At 44.0% G+C, this 15,553-nt stretch overlaps 4 protein-coding genes across 6 annotated transcripts; 2 read left to right on the forward strand and 2 right to left on the reverse strand.

The window, feature by feature from the left end:
- Positions 1–1,979: 1,979 nt before the first annotated feature.
- Positions 1,980–3,491, reverse strand: RB195_013970 (uncharacterized protein; the record flags this gene model as incomplete). 2 transcript variants are annotated; one of them, XM_064204026.1, is made up of 1 exon in its annotated part: positions 1,980–3,491. In XM_064204026.1, one exon carries the CDS (start codon positions 3,489–3,491, stop codon positions 1,980–1,982), a length of 1,512 nt encoding a protein of 503 aa, XP_064059906.1. The 2 variants fall into 2 exon arrangements, with proteins under 2 accessions (XP_064059906.1, XP_064059907.1); XM_064204025.1 differs by having other exon boundaries at positions 1,980–3,398.
- A 15-nt stretch (positions 3,492–3,506) lies between these two features.
- Positions 3,507–7,808, reverse strand: RB195_013971 (uncharacterized protein; the record flags this gene model as incomplete). Of its 2 annotated transcripts, XM_064204028.1 has the most annotated exons (3): positions 3,507–5,066; positions 7,313–7,588; positions 7,677–7,808. In XM_064204028.1, 3 exons carry the CDS (start codon positions 7,806–7,808, stop codon positions 3,507–3,509), a joined length of 1,968 nt encoding a protein of 655 aa, XP_064059908.1. The 2 variants fall into 2 exon arrangements, with proteins under 2 accessions (XP_064059908.1, XP_064059909.1); XM_064204027.1 differs by lacking the exons at positions 7,313–7,588; positions 7,677–7,808 and having other exon boundaries at positions 3,507–4,925.
- An 84-nt stretch (positions 7,809–7,892) lies between these two features.
- Positions 7,893–8,219, forward strand: RB195_013972 (uncharacterized protein; the record flags this gene model as incomplete). The annotated part of the gene is made up of 1 exon (XM_064204029.1): positions 7,893–8,219. One exon carries the CDS (start codon positions 7,893–7,895, stop codon positions 8,217–8,219), a length of 327 nt encoding a protein of 108 aa, XP_064059910.1.
- A 2,903-nt stretch (positions 8,220–11,122) lies between these two features.
- Positions 11,123–11,720, forward strand: RB195_013973 (uncharacterized protein; the record flags this gene model as incomplete). The annotated part of the gene is made up of 3 exons (XM_064204030.1): positions 11,123–11,145; positions 11,325–11,441; positions 11,540–11,720. The coding sequence occupies 3 exons, from the start codon at positions 11,123–11,125 to the stop codon at positions 11,718–11,720; spliced, it is 321 nt and encodes a 106-aa protein (XP_064059911.1).
- Positions 11,721–15,553: the final 3,833 nt, after the last annotated feature.

Below are 15,553 nucleotides of genomic sequence, written 5' to 3' on the forward strand. Positions count from 1 at the left end.
CAAACAAACACATATTAAGGTGTACAAAATGAAGTGTAATTTAGGTATGCGACATTCAGCAGAAAAACAGGAGTGAAAACTGTTTCTTTTAAGACGTAGCGCTAAAACTTGAAGGATGATCAGCAATAAATGGCATGTTTTTATCGCATATCAGAAGATATTCACAACTGAAACGTATTCCAAGGCTTTTTTTCAAGTCCCGATATCTGCAACTAAAAAATGGAAGAGTTGTCTCAAAGAAGAAAAAACGTCAATGATGCATATTCAGTACTTGAGTTCTGTTTAATATAGAAATAAACGATATAGAATAAATAATTTTTTTTAATATTCGAATAAACGATTGAAGAAGACTCGCGGTTGCAGTTGAGGAAGACTATTGTAGCATAAAAAGTTAGGATAAAAAGAGGGTACACAAACCAAAAAATGATTTTTGAAAAATTTATTCTTCATAATTCTGGTTATGAAACTACTGCGTTTTTTGAGCCAATCTTGAAAATGGACGACTTAGCATTTTTTGCTGATCTAACTGATGTTTGATGACGTCGGAGTCACTTCGGTGGCACAAACCAAAACAATTGAAATCTTGAATAAATGTGATGAATAATAAATAAAGTGATAATGTTGTGATGTGATAAAATAGGAAACCCATTATTTTAAATGCAATTAACTACCTGAAAGTTTTCTTCTTTCAAAAAATCGACTTTTTGTCAAACCCATCAAGTCTAAGCACTACAAAATTACAGTTCTACAAAACAAAATTACAAAATTACAGTCTACACAACGAAATTGTCTGTTACTAATTTATATGAAAGAAATGAAACTAACCAGAGGTGACTTCGTATTGAGTACCATAAAAGGCAATCTTCATAGCTTGCACATTGCTTTGGCACTCTTCGTCACAACCAATTCAATATATTGAAGATCTGCAGTTGTACGGGAACGCAGCGTCGAAAATTCGCTTAGGAACGGATGACAGACGAGATCTTCAGAAGCTAAAAGAAGTGTAAGAGCACTAAGTAAAAGTAGAAGCATAGCTGCAATGAAAAGCAAGTACGCTGGCTCAAGTTGATAAGTGTAGTGCAGACTTATATATGCGCGATTACGAAGACTTCGATAAGGACATCTGTTAATTGGCCATTACACGCTCTGTTGAAATAGGGCTGATGCTGGTCACAAATCAAAATTGGATGGCTCAACGAGATCCCGCGATGTTCTTATTGTGACGGTCAGTGATCAATCCCTGCAAAGGTGCTATTTTTGCATTTGGCGTAAAAGAATTTAGAGAGCACATTTCTCATCCTACAGTGACGAACTTCTTACTTTCAGTCGAAAAAGCAAATCTGATGCTGCTACTGAGCGAAAAAAAGACATCTACAGGCGCAATTAGGGTTAAAATTAGTACAAAGTAGGCTCCACGAGTTTCTGAATATCTACGCTCAAAGTGAATTTTATGCAATAATGCAGGTTGCGATCTGTAGAGAGAGATTTCTTCTGTATTTCTACAAAGTTTGGTGGCTCAAGCTTCCCTAGTCTTTTTGAAACCTAGTTGAGAAAAATCCCAATTTTTGCCTCAAATTTTCGAGTTTTTCTCAACTAGCTTTTGAGAGAATCAGAACACCTACAGAGGCCAAAATTTGCATTCAAAGGTTTTCCTTGATGCACTATCCAAATATGGAGTCGAATTTTTCAACGGCGCTACCGTATCCTCGCAGCGGGAAAAAGAGCGAAATCTCAGATTTTCGGCAACGCGTCAAAATCTGTGTTACTTTAAACAAATTTCCATAACTCTGCTCATAGTTTATAAAAACGAATTCGGTTTGAAGTTTATTGTAGAGGAAGATTTTTGCTATCATAGCTTGCTTTTACTTTTTCACAGGTAGTTTTCGTCTCTAAAAATGGTAGTTGAGAAGAAGTTGAGAAAAATGCCAAATTTCTCAACTTTTTCTCAATACTTACTTAGATACTTAGATGGCCCGTCTTCACTCGACGTGCGGGCCCCAGCATCTCTTCCACTCGTTTCGTTCCCTCGCCATTGTCATCCAAGATGTTCTCAAGCTTCGTGCGTGACGTTGACGAGGTCCTTGAGCCGTATCCAGCTGAGCTCTCAGCTGGTCCATCCGTGCAGCGAACACGTCACTCCATCTCGTTGGCGGTCTCCCTCGGGGGCGTTTAGCGTCCCTTGGGATCCACTCTAGCGTTCTTTTAGTCCATCTATCGTCGATTCTTCTCATGATGTGACCGGCCCATCTATGTTTTGCTTTCGATACATATTCCGCTGGGTCGCGAAGACGGGACATTCCTCTTAAGTCGGAGCTACGAAGACCAGCAAGGTGTTGTGTGCGCCGGTTAAACTTCAGGAGACATCTCTCAAGGGCTCTGTGGGTAGTAAGTAGCTTCCTAGACGTGGCCGCGGTGTCTGCCCACGTCTCCGCTGCGTAACAGAGCGCTGGAAGGACTGTCGAGTCGAACAGATGGGCACGAAGATCATGGTCCGTCAGTTGGTCCGTAGCTTCCCTGACTGCTGCGAATGCTGCCCATGCTGCTCTCATTCTTCTATTCAGTTCTTCCTTCAAGTCGTTTTCCATGTTCATAGAACGTCCGAGGTATACGTATGACGGAGTTTCCACGATTTGGGAGCCTTCAAGTTGTACTCCTCCGTCCTCGCAGTAGGCGTTCTTCATGAACTGTGTCTTCTTTCTGTTTATTCGTAGTCCTATTCTCTTCCCTGCTTCGTTCAATTCGTTGAGCATCGTTTCTGCTTCATTGGTGCTGCTCGAAAAGAGAACGATGTCGTCCGCGAAACGAAGGTTTGAAAGAAATCTTCCATCAACACGTATGCCCCTTTCTTCCCAGGATAGTGATTTCATTATCCATTGCAATGCAGCCGTGAACAGCCTCGGCGATATAGTTTCGCCTTGTCGTACCCCCTTTCCAATGGGTATGGTGAGAGGGCGGTGGAAAAGCTGTATCCTAGTCGTGCATCGTTCGTAGCAATTGGCTAATGTCCTCACATACGACGCGTCCACACCTTGATCGACCAGCGCTGACAGTATTGCATTCGTTTCTACGCTGTCAAAGGCTTTCTCATAGTCGACGAAGGTTAGAACAAGGGGCAGGCGGTATTCCCGGCAAACCTCTATGACCCTCGACACGGTCTGGATTTGGTCCAAGCAGCTGAACCCTTGGCGGAATCCAGCTTGTTCTTGAGGCTGGGCTTCATCCAGCGTCCTAGATATGCGTGTGAGGATGATCTTGGTGAATACTTTGTATAACACGCTCAGCAAGCATATCGGACGGTAGTTCCGAAGGTCCTCTCGGTCACCTTTCTTATGGATAAGAACGGTTCGCGAGGTCTTCCACTGGTCTGGGATCCTTTCTTTCTGAAGATAGGATGTCATGTGCGCTGCTAAGATTACATGAAGCGGATGGCCACCAGCCCGAAGAAAGTCTGCTGATATAAAATCAGGTCCGGGGGCTGTGCCAGGTTTCATGCTCTTGATAGCGACTCATACTTCCGAAGGGAGAATCCGTGGTAAAGCTTCGCCAGTGGGGATGATCGGGCTTGACACAGGAGTTGATGAACGGAAAAGGTTCGAGTAGAACCTCTCCGTAATGATTTCCATCTCACGACGAGAAGACGTGCGAGTCCCGTCTTCGCTCAGCAAGGTTGCTAGCGGAATATTATATTCGCGGAGGTCCCTGCGGCACTTCTTTAGACTCGTTCTTCTTTGTGCTGCTTCTAGAATCTTCTTCTGCCTGTACTTCAAAAGATCCTCCTGCAACGCTTTTCTGCAGCTAGTGTTTGCTACTAACCGCTCAATGTGCGATGCATTCGGATCAAGCCTCAAAGCCCTTCTTCTTCCTAACAATTCCTTGGTGGTCTTCGAAATTCGATCCAAGTTTGTCGTGCGCGACTTCGAGGCACGTTCAGCACAGGCTCGTAATCCTCTGAGCAGCATCTCGTAGTCCACGTTTGGGTCCTCCTCGATGTGCCAGTCACCTTGGGACAGGGAGTCCTCGAGTACGCAATCGTCGTAGACGACTTCTTTTCTCCTTCGTTGCCGATAGCAGATGTTCTTTTCCATCGTGTGGCTAAGACGTATTTTCGCACGAAGGAGATGGTGATCAGAACCACTACAAAAGGATGGTACTACTGAGACGTCAAGTAGACACCACCTCCGGTTGGTGAGTATGTGGTCGATCTCCGCACGAGTCGCGCCATTGGGCGATTCCCATGTCCACCGACGATGATCTTTTTTCATGAAAAGAGAGTTCCCATGAAAGAGGCGAGCGGCGGACAACAGCCCGGCGAGACGATTGCCATTTTCATTCCGGTCCCCTAGTCCAAATGTTCCAATCCTGTATTCCTCTTCTGTGGCCTTTCCTAGTTTTGCGTTGAAGTCTCCGACAACGAATTTGTAAAAGGACTTCTCGTTGTGGACTACTTCCTCTAGCTCCTCGTAAAACGCGTCCAATTCGGAATCATCAGCTGCTGATGTTGGTGAATAGCAGTTGATGATACTGATGGATTTTTGGCGCAGAGGGCGGAGGCGAAGAATGGCCAGACGAGGTGACAGGATCTCGTGAGAATCGACGAGATGGACGACAGATGGGTGCACAACGAAACCAACACCGCCTACATTTCGCGACGAAACCTTCTCTCCACGAATGACGAGTGTACCGTCATTCATCTGTCGTACGTCGCTCCTTCTGCACTTGGTCTCCTGCAGAGCAATCACGTGAAATTTGATACGCTCTGCAGCTCCGAGAAGGGCATGCAGGTCGGCGTCTGTGGAAACTGTTCTCGCGTTGTAAGTACACAGTCTGAGACAGTCTCCATGGCGAGTCGTGCGTGTGTCGCCTTGGTCCAGAATCAATGACGTCCTGAGCAACCTGAGATTTGATCGCCTCTCACCGGTCGCCATACCGTCCGACGTCTGAGACGGCAGGGCCCAGTGTGCAGGGTACTGAGGCAGTGAATATGCTGGAGTGGCAAAGAGACTTTTCCCCAAACTAAGCAGCCATGCCACGGCGAGCTTAGCTTTCACCACAGGTCGTCGCCCAACCTATATGGATCAGGGAACCACCTTGCGACATTTTGCCAAGACGGTGGTGAATCTTAGCAGTGGTTTACTCTTAGCTAGGCTTCCGATTCCGAGAAGTCGGAATGTCGGATGTGTCGAACTCCTTCTCAGCTTGGGAGACCCTGCCGGAGGACGAACCTCCGCTGTGCATCGCAGTTCGACGCCCAGTGTCACCTCCACGCCACTATGAGGCGGTAAACCGTTGTGGAGGTTTTCTCAATTAGGTTTCAAAAAAAGCAGAGGGTCCCTACAAAAGATTTTTAAACCATTTTATAGCGCAAATCTTCCTTTACGCAACGCAGCCAGCTTTATCTTCTTACGTCTCTTCGTTAGTGAGTTATTCATGTTTATTTCAAGGTAACAAAATCCGACCTGTCCAGCAGTAACTTCCAATTTAGACCTGGTTTCAACCGCTAAAATAACCTCTATATAACACTTGTATGTGGCAAACAGTGCTCCTTATACAATTTCAAAAAATTACCGATGAAATGTTCTCCACAGTGATTTTTTTCGATTCTGCAAAAATCTAGATTCCGGCGGGGATCGAACTCTCATCCGTTCATTTCCATTGTCGATGAGTAAAATTGTCTATTAATAGTTGGAAATAGTGTGAAAATTGTTTTAAAAGGTGTTCTCCTTCTTTTCCAGCTGTTTTTTCGTTTTGCAGAAATAATGGTTCCGGCGGGGATCGAACTTTTGTTTATTGTTTAAAACTTTTATTTTTCTTGATCTTCTTCCATCTGGCACACGTCACGAACATATAATTAACATCTTAATTAACATGAACATATAATTAACATGAATATATAATTTCTAGTTATTATTTATTCCATTAATATCGCTGCATTACAATATGTATTTTCTTTTACTTGTAGCATTACTATTTTTTAAAATAATCTATTATTTGTTTATTACATCGTATTGTTTTAATTTATTTATTAGGCGTTTATTTGTTTTTTAAGTTTTTTATTATATCCAAATTTTGATTGCTGTGTGGGCAGCTATACTGGTAGGAACGAGATAAGGGGGTCGTTCTTGGGAGGGTCTGCGAGGGGGGGGGGGGGGGCGGGTCGTTTTTAGGAGGGATTTTTCCCAACTATACGCTTGACCCTGGTTATACCTCGAGGAGTTTCGAAACAGTGTTAATGTGGCGCTGATCCTGTCTGAAACCTCGTTTTGTTGGCGACAGTTGCCGATGTAATGTGGATCTCCCTCATGGAACAGTACGGTCTTGCTGGTTTTCCATTGCTTTGGAACCCTGCATTCCAACAGGTGACGAGTGAGGAGCCACGCCAGAGTGTTGACGAGCACTGGCGATAAGTTTTTCAGGTGTTCAGACTTGATTTTGTGAAAGGATGAAGTACGATTCTTCACCGACATGATGGCATGTCCGACTCTGGAAGACAGGTTCCCTGAAATGACATGTCCATCTTCGCTCAAACAGTGAAGAGGCAAGTCGAGCTGTCGAAGAGGTCTGAGTAGAAGTCGTGAATGGCTTTTTCCAACCCAGTTCGATGTTGCGTTTAATCTACGTAACGAATGTTCTTACCCGCCTATGCTGCTTCAGCCAGTACTAGTGCCCTTCTCTCTTTGAGGTCTCCTTTCATCGCTTCTCTATAATGCGAGGCAGGACGTGATTTCATAGATGCCTGCAGCTCCTGCTGCTCCACTTTGATGTATTAGCTCTAGAGTCTCCAGAGACAGGCGTCTCTTGGTGGTTTCGAAACTGTTCGCTTTTCCCGTACAGTCGCGAAGATGTTCTATATACCGTCCTTAATGTTGTCCATGACGGAGTTCGCTTTCTGGGCTTCGCGGCTTTCTCTCCACTTCGTGTGAAAGAAAATCCCCCTCGAAGATGGCAATAGGCCTGTCCCGAGTAAAAGTTTGGTACTACAGCGACTTCCGTCAGGCAAAACCTACTGACGATGACCTGGTCAATTCCATTATGATAACCGCATCGGGTGACTCCCACATCCAACGTAAAAAGGAGGGCTTCTGAACTGTGAGTTCCCACGAGTGATCTCACTCCCCATGATAAAGTCGGAAAGCATCCCTCCCTTTCCATTCAGTTGAAGGTCGTGTGTACCAGCTCTTCAGGCGTTCTTTGGGGGGGAGGGGGAGGGGGGGGGGGGTGTTGAGCAGTTTTGGCGCTGAAATCGCTAACTATGACCTTGCAGAAGGAAGTGATCTTCTCTGTAAAACCTTCCAGGTCCTCCACAACGTTTTACCGCCTCATAGTGGCGTGGAGGTGATTCTGGACGTCGAGCAAGGTCTTCCAAGCTGAGAAGGAGTTCGACACATCCGACACTCCTACTTTTCGGAATCGGAAGCCTAGCTAAGAGTAAACCACTACTAAGATTCACCACCGTCTTGGCAAAATGTCGCAAGGTGGCTCCATGATCCATATATGTTGGGCGACGACCTAAGCTAAGCTTGCCGTGGCAAGGTTGCTTAGTTTGGTGAAAGTCTCTTTGCCACTCCAGCATATTCACTACCTCAGTACCCTGCACACTGGGCCTTGCCGTCTCAGACGTCGGACGGTATTGCCACCGGTGAGAGCCACCAAAGATCAAAGATCAAAGAAGAGCAAACCTCAGGTTGCTCTTCTTTGATCTTTGATCTTTGGTTCTGGACCAAGGTAACATATGCACGACTCGCCATGGAGACTGTCTCAGACTGTGTACCTACAACGCGAGAACAGTGTCCACAGACGCTGACCTGCATGCCCTTCTCGGAGTCGCAGAGCGTATCAAAATTCACGTGATTGCACTACAGAAGATCAAGTGTAGAAGGAGCGACGTACGCCAGATGAATGACGGTACACTCGTCGTTCGTGGAGAGAAGGTTCCGTCGCGAAATGTAGGTGATGTTGGTTTTGCTGTGCACTCTTCTGTCGTCCATCTTGTCGATTCTCATGAGATCCTGTCACCTCGTCTGGCCATTCCCCTCCGCACTCTACGCCAAAAACCCATCAGTATCAACAACTGCTACTCACCAGCATCAGTAGCTGATGAATGCGAATTGGACGCATTTTACGAGAAGCCGGAGAAAGTGATCCGCAACGAGGAGTCCTTCTACAAATTCGTTGTCGGAGACTTCAACGCAAGACTAGGAAAGGCTACAAGAGAGGAATAAAGCAGCGGAACATTTGAACTAGGGGACCGGTATGAAAATGGCTCTCCATGCTGTTGTCCGCCGCTCGCCGCTTTCATGAGAACCCTCTATTCATGAAGGAAGATCATCGTCGGTGGACATGGGAGTTACCCAATGGCGCGATTCGTGCGGAGATCGACCACATACTCACCAACCGGAGGCGGTGTCTACTCGACGTCTCGGTAGAACCATCCTTTTGTAGTGGTTCTGATCACCGCCTCCTTCGTGCGAAAATAGGATTTAGCCACACAGTGGAAAGGAACATCTGCTATTGGCAACGAAGGAGAAAAGAAGTCGTCTACGACAATTGCGTACTCGAGGACTCTTTGTCCCAAAGTGACTAGCACATCGAGGGAGATCCAAACGTGACTACAAGATGCTTTTCATAGGATTACGAGCCTATGCTGAACGTGCCTCGAAGCCGCGCGCGACAAACTTGGATTAAATTTCGTAGACCACCAAGGAATTGTTGGAAAGAAGAAAGACTTCGAGGCGGGGAAAAGCGTTGCAGGAGGATCTCTCGAAATACAGGCACAAGAAGATTCTGGAAGCAGCACAAAGAGGAAGTCTAAAGAAGTGCCGCAGGGATCTCCACGAATATAATATTCCGCAAGCAGCCTTGCTGAGCACGGACTCGCACGTCTTCTCGTCGTGAGATTTTTATTTTCTCGTCTTAGGATAGTCACCTTAGGACTTTTCCGCCCAAAGAGCCTAGATGCCCCTGCAATCCCGTTGGCGAATCGCTTGCATTCCTGGCGCTACCGTACCAAGCTTCTCTCCGGAATCAACAGATTCTTTCTTATTACTGTGTCTTGCATATAATTTTAAAATCAGTGGGCACGTTATCTGTCTCTAGTGCCACAAATTTTATAAGACCTTTTCGTACGTCTGGAGTAGACAGGTGGAGTTTATTTGTTAGAGGCGACCCCTCCCTTGCACCTTCCAGTCACTTGATTTCAGGCTTTTTTCGTGCGGGATGTAATATTATTGTGATCCTATAGAGCCAATCCTACCACAGCGGAAAGGAGCCTACTCCCTGAATCCACCTGCATCTCAGTGCAGGTACAATGTCGCTCTTGGTCTGCGACTAGCTTCTAGCCGAATCCTGGGGACGCGCCACGTAGTCTCGCGACTAAAAGGTTGTGATCCCTCTAATGAAGGAGATCGGTTGAAATGTCTTGGATCGAATAAAAATGCAAGCAGATGGTGTGAGAAGTATATTCGAAAGTGTAAGGAAGGTGAGACCGATGATGAATAAGAAAACTACTGCGCTGTGAAGTAAAGTCAATCACCGTCTCATCCAATTTGGAATCGATGATGTAATCGAAGTAATGATAATCGGAAAGGGATTCAGGACATTGATTGAGTGTTCCGAACCTGGTCGGCGTCTTCATTGTAGGAAAGCGGAGTGGTATCTGAATAGAAGTACATGCAATAGTGAAGCCATAGGAGGAATAAGAACATAACAACATAGGTATAAAAAGGCGATTATGCGTTGTAGAAATAAGATAGTAAAGAAGTTGAGAGCAAAAAGAAAAAAAGAAAAAGAGTGAATTTCACCATGTTTCTTTGGAGCACTCGGAAGGAACACACACCTTCTCAAAAAGGAACTACTATGAAAAACCAGTATCCAACACAGTGAAAATGCCATGGGTCGAAATATGACTAATCTGCTTGTTTTTGACCACAAGAGGCAAGCGTAGAGCCATTTGGAAAGCGTGCGCAGAAATTCTATAGAATTACACACCATTACTTTTTCTGGGGAATGAAAGAAAAATTTAGTTCTAGAAAAGCGTTTCTAAGAAGCTAAGTAACTCAGAGAGACTTGGAAGTTAAAGGCCAAAAGAATTACATACAAGCAGATCGGCAGAGGTCAAGAAATCTTCATATCCAGTGACCAAAACAGAATAACAGAGAAATTAACTTTGTTGTTTTGTAATCTTTTTGCACAATAATAAAGCATTATGTGGTTGGCACGCCATTATTTTTGCATTTTCATTATTCCATTCTCTTCGTCGATGACGAATTCATCTTTGATAGATATTGATCTTGGGCGATGCAATCAAGGCGACGATCTCCACCAATGCATATTACCTCGATGTAATTCACATCGGAATAGCTTAATTGCCGTCCAACAGACGATGCATGTAGTCTAAAGTAAAGAATGAAGTCTCTGACGTATCAGTCCGCTTCAGAAGCACCTGCGTGTTTGACTGCAATTCAGAATCCTTGAGGCCCATGCACACGTGTTAGCCTATGCAATGGCTTGCGGAGCCCAGCCAATGTATCAATGTAGCCCTTTTATCCTTTTCGAAGAAATCTGGTACCAACTTATGGAACCCGAAAGGTTGAAAGGTTTGTTAGGCACTAGAGCGGTTTCGATCGATCGATAGATCGTGCAGCAACAGTCCCACATTTTATCGATTGCGCTACACTGACCTCATGCTCATAGTAATGAAATATCTGAAAGAGATGGCAGTGGATGATAGTCGGAAGAATTACGGCCTCTTCCTTAATTTTCTCATTAGGACAAGTAATGCAAATTTTGGATTCTAATGTCACAATAATAATAAATACTCCTAGTTAAATGTTTTCGAACTTCTGGTCACGTGTGTTGAAGGATCTAGGACAATCTAGAGGATGTAGTGTCGAGTTTGATAAACTGTACACGAGGTTGTTAAAGAAATTTATTGGCTAACGTTTCGGCATTATTGCAATACGAATTGTGGTGACGAGCATGTCGGTAAATCGGCGCAACCGCTGTATGTCCGCATCAATGAGCACGTGAACGGCAAGAGGAAACTCGCACCATATCTCGGATGGTTCTTCGGATACGAATGAGACATTTGAAATATTAGCACCCGTGATCGATCAGTCAGCGGTCCATGCTAGGCGTCTCCGATCTAAGGTGAGCATTCAGTGTAGTCGCTAAATTGGTGGTTGAAAGTAGGCGTGGAGTTTATCAGTTTAGTAGTGGAGAGGTTGGTCGTTTAAATTGTAGATTGAATATCGCCCTTTTCAGGCTCTGAAGAAGGCGATATAGCCGAAAGGTTTGCCAATAAATTTATTTAACAACCTCGTGTACAGCTTATCAAACTCCTACATTCAACTATGCCGAGGTTCATTGAAAGTCAAACTTTTCAAGTCTCGAGGATGTAGTGCGCAGCACGACTTTCCCAGTAGGCTGAGGAAAGATTCTCATTGGTAAAGTAATAACGTAGCTTTCCAGTTACTTCCAGTTTCAGTTTTCAGGGTTCGGTTCCTTTCTTTCCTTTTTGGTGTGCGTTTAGTATCGTATTTAGGTATCGCCATATTCTCGTGCTCGAGCGCACACCATATAGCACTTTCAACATTCCCACTGCTGGCTGCTACGGGGCCCGAACTGCTAACCATCTACCACTTGTAAGCCCAGAACCATTATACCCACAACTATTACGACATGGCCCTACCGATACCGCTTGCCATCTGTTGTGTCGTGTATAGTATATATTATTGTCATTGTATTGGCGTCTTGAAGATAAACCACTTTTGTAAATACTCGTGCACCTCCTAATATTATACCACTTTATACCACTTAGTCACTTGGGTTGGGGCAGGAGGGCAGCCCAGCGGCCCTTGAAAGGGGAACAAGAGGTGTGAGATTTGACCCTCCGCACGAGTTCGCAGAACTCGGCTTCGGGTCCTGCCCATCGTTGCCGGCCGCTCTTGTTCGAAGCGGACCAGCACCACGATAAAACAAGGGACGTGTTTTGCTACTGACCCAAATAGCTCATCTTCATCTCATCTCGAAAATTATGCATATAACACACCGATACTCCTCCATTTTCGTTTACAAACTTATTTAAAACTTCTCTGCAGACCATCAATACATGATTTCTTCTAAAAATCATCCTTTCTCTGGTATCTTTCATTTTTCCTCTCCAAGCAGGACAAAAAAACTCTTCAGCTATATCAGCTATGTAGAGTTGGATGCTGGATCCCGATTCTCTCTTGCTTACTCAAAAAAATGTAAGCTCGCATTGTTTCCTGGTTACAGCATCTCACCGCACATCTCTTTCTAAGCAGATCTCTCATGTTTCCCTTGTGCTTCCCTATTAAAAGAGCTAACTTCCGATTTCTAATTCACTGACACTCAATTTGTAGTCCACTATTATTTTAATTTTTTTTCAAGCAGTGTACATTAACGGTCGCAGTTCTTCTTCTGCCGCTTATCGAGTTTGGATGGATGAAAGAGGTGTTTGGTTCTAGGGCAGTTCTGAACCATCGATCGTGCAGTCGTGGCGGAACTCCTAGCCAATAGCGCCACACCGTCCGAAAACTTCTACATGCAAATAGAGTGCGGCAAAGCAACGAGATCATGTACTTCTTAACATTTGGATGACGTAACTTTTATAGGTGTTGTCAATTTTATACCCTGCAAATTCAGCCAAAGTGAAGAGTACACGATAAAACAAACCATCGGTCGTACATTACCTTCCTATTATAGACCATCTCTTCAACCTTTCAAGGTTTGAAATCTGATTATTCAGCTAAAACAATTCAACTTCTCAATCGATGACATAAGGACAAAAAACAATCGAGCAATCTCCGCTGTTGTCGTTTCTAACGTTCGTTTCACGAAGCAGCAACAAGTTGTCAATCTTCTGTGGCCTCTTGGCTACACTTGAGAACCATGACCAGATGTAAGGGAACCTCCTCGAAAACTTAAATTGCAATTAGGATGGACGGAAAAAGGGTTGGAATCGTTAATGAGTTCTTTTTAAAGCAGCGTATTACGATTTTGCTGGGAAACAACCAGCGAAAGCATGGAGTAGTGGTAGTAAATTGTGGAACCCAGCGTAGTTCTGCCCACCTTTCCCTAATACAAAATAAACAGCGGCGTGGGAACCGCTTCAGTCACTACGAGGTACGTTAGAACCGCCTGTACGTACACATGTGAATAGGCTGTTGAGAAGACCCCACTGATCTTCAACCGCTTGCACTGGGATGTGGCGCGTGCACAAGGGCGCCGTGTTGCAACCAAAATCGTTGTGAAAAACCTCGCCTTCCTGGGCGTTTTTACGACACTTAGGAAAAGATGAGTGGAATCACACTGGGTTCCGCAATCTTCTACCCGGACTCCACGCTTTCGCCGCGGATTCCACACCACGTCAAAACCTCCGCAACGTACTGTGAACCAAAACAACCGACCTCTTGCCATTCACGTACATAGCTGTGTTCAGACCAAGCTAATGTAGCTTACTGACTCAAAAACAAAATGCTGCGATGCAATAATGACTACGCCAGCGCCAAATAAGAATTACGTAGAGGCTACGGTAAAAGGAGCGCTATTGCCATTCATTCTTAACCAATCACCCGAACAGAGAACGCCGAACGGAACGGAACGGAAGAACGGAGAAAATGACTTTTTTTGCGATAGTGAAAAAATAGTATAGTACGTTGTAAACGTTAACTCTCCGTAAACGATTGATGTAGATTATGAACAATTTTTTCTGGTACTCTGAGATTACGTGACCGATTTGCTGGGTACAGTGTTAATTCTTCTAATGCTCCTGGGTACTCAGAAATCTTTCGAGGAACAGAGTTATATCTTTGATCAAGAAAACATAGCGTTAGGCTCAAAAATGGGACTAAAGAAAAGTACATCCGCGATAGCTTTCTCTTGCGTTAATATACCTGGTTGACGTACTGATTAATTTGTCTTGGCAAACCAAGCTATCTTCATTGAAAATGCTGTTTGATGAAGAACATACCACTGCAAAGTGGAGAACAGGGAAATCATCACGAATAAATCACTGTTCTGCTACGATTAACCAAATATAATAAAAGAAACTACTTTTCGGTAACAGAAATCCTCAGAAAAAAAAATCCCCAAAAACTACGTAAGTGATAGTGGGTGGATGTAGAGCAGTGCCACAACGTCATAACTATGTCTTCGTGCTGGATGGTTCGATACCTCATGAAGACGATCAAGTCACCGTACTTGTTTGAGAAGATAAAAGACACTAACTTGATAAAATTAATAAAGTGTTCGCAGATAATAAAAAAAAACTTTGGCAAGTCCCGAAGGGATTGATGAATGTTAGACACTTTATCCTGTATTCACAGATGATAAGAAATCCATCCTTTGCTGTATACTCCTCGCACAAACTCGTATAAGTCGGAAGTTTACTATGCTTTCTGCTAGACGAGATTCACAATATCATCACAACTAACTATTCTTTATTCATATAAAACATTTGAGCAAAATTTCTTCCATTTCATACTTACATACTCCTTTATTTTCGACTGGTCGACGTAATTCTTGTGCAATCGAAGTTTACCGCTTACAGGTGAGCCAGGAGGATATCAAATAATCACGTCAGCTGTCATATGCGACGTCCTCCGAGGCGTCGTGAACCTCTACCTCTGTTCGCCCTCTGCTCGCAATAGTGACCACTCGGGCGACAACAATTCTCATCCGAGTCACATGTGCAAGTGACATCTCCGAAAACATTGCGTTATGAGCGAACCTCATCCCTACGTGGGAGTTGAACAGTGAGTGCTCGAAACGTTTGTAATGCTGCAGAATTTCAACTTATAGATTGTGTTACTATTCCTTTCGATTGATGTATCAATCTTTGTCGCCTTACCATAACATAAAGCCCGTAGGCGGCAGAAATAGGGTAAAATATTCGACCAATCCCTGGAGGATTCGTCAACTCGTCCCAATTCATTTAAAAAAGTAGAGGTTAGTGAACGCGCATACAACATATACAAGGATTTCGATGCCGGCATCAGCTCAAGATTGCTCAACGCGATCCCTTTTTAAATAACAACACGGTCACATGTCATTATGTTATTATTATGTGGAAATAACTGGGTATTCTAAAATGAAGTAAAGCGAAGTAGAATCAAAGCAGTTGAAGAGGATAGCCACTTGTTCGAAAACTCGTGATACGACGAGTATATAATATGGTAAAATTTATTTTTTCATTGATTGATTTTTATTGATCATATCTTCTGCAATAGATTTGCAGACGCCTTTCAAACGTAATAAATTTGCAATAACTCACTGCATTCTCCTGCTTAATGATGCTTTTCAAAAAACCAGGTGCACATATCATTCGAAATTCGATTCGACTTGATCCACTCAGTGTGTCCGAGATAATATTGCTTATCAATTACTACAAATAGGCACCCTCAATCCGCAACTTGTTAATGGGTATCAGCAGGCATTAGAAGAATTCACCGTTCGTCCCTCCATCCTCAATCTCTTTAGCTTAGCAATGTATGCCTCTCTTCCGTTGTTTTGTTACACTGTAACAAATGGATTG

The sequence above is a fragment of the Necator americanus genome, chromosome V (genome assembly GCF_031761385.1).
Source record: "Necator americanus strain Aroian chromosome V, whole genome shotgun sequence".
Classification (NCBI taxonomy): Eukaryota; Metazoa; Nematoda; class Chromadorea; order Rhabditida; family Ancylostomatidae; genus Necator; species Necator americanus.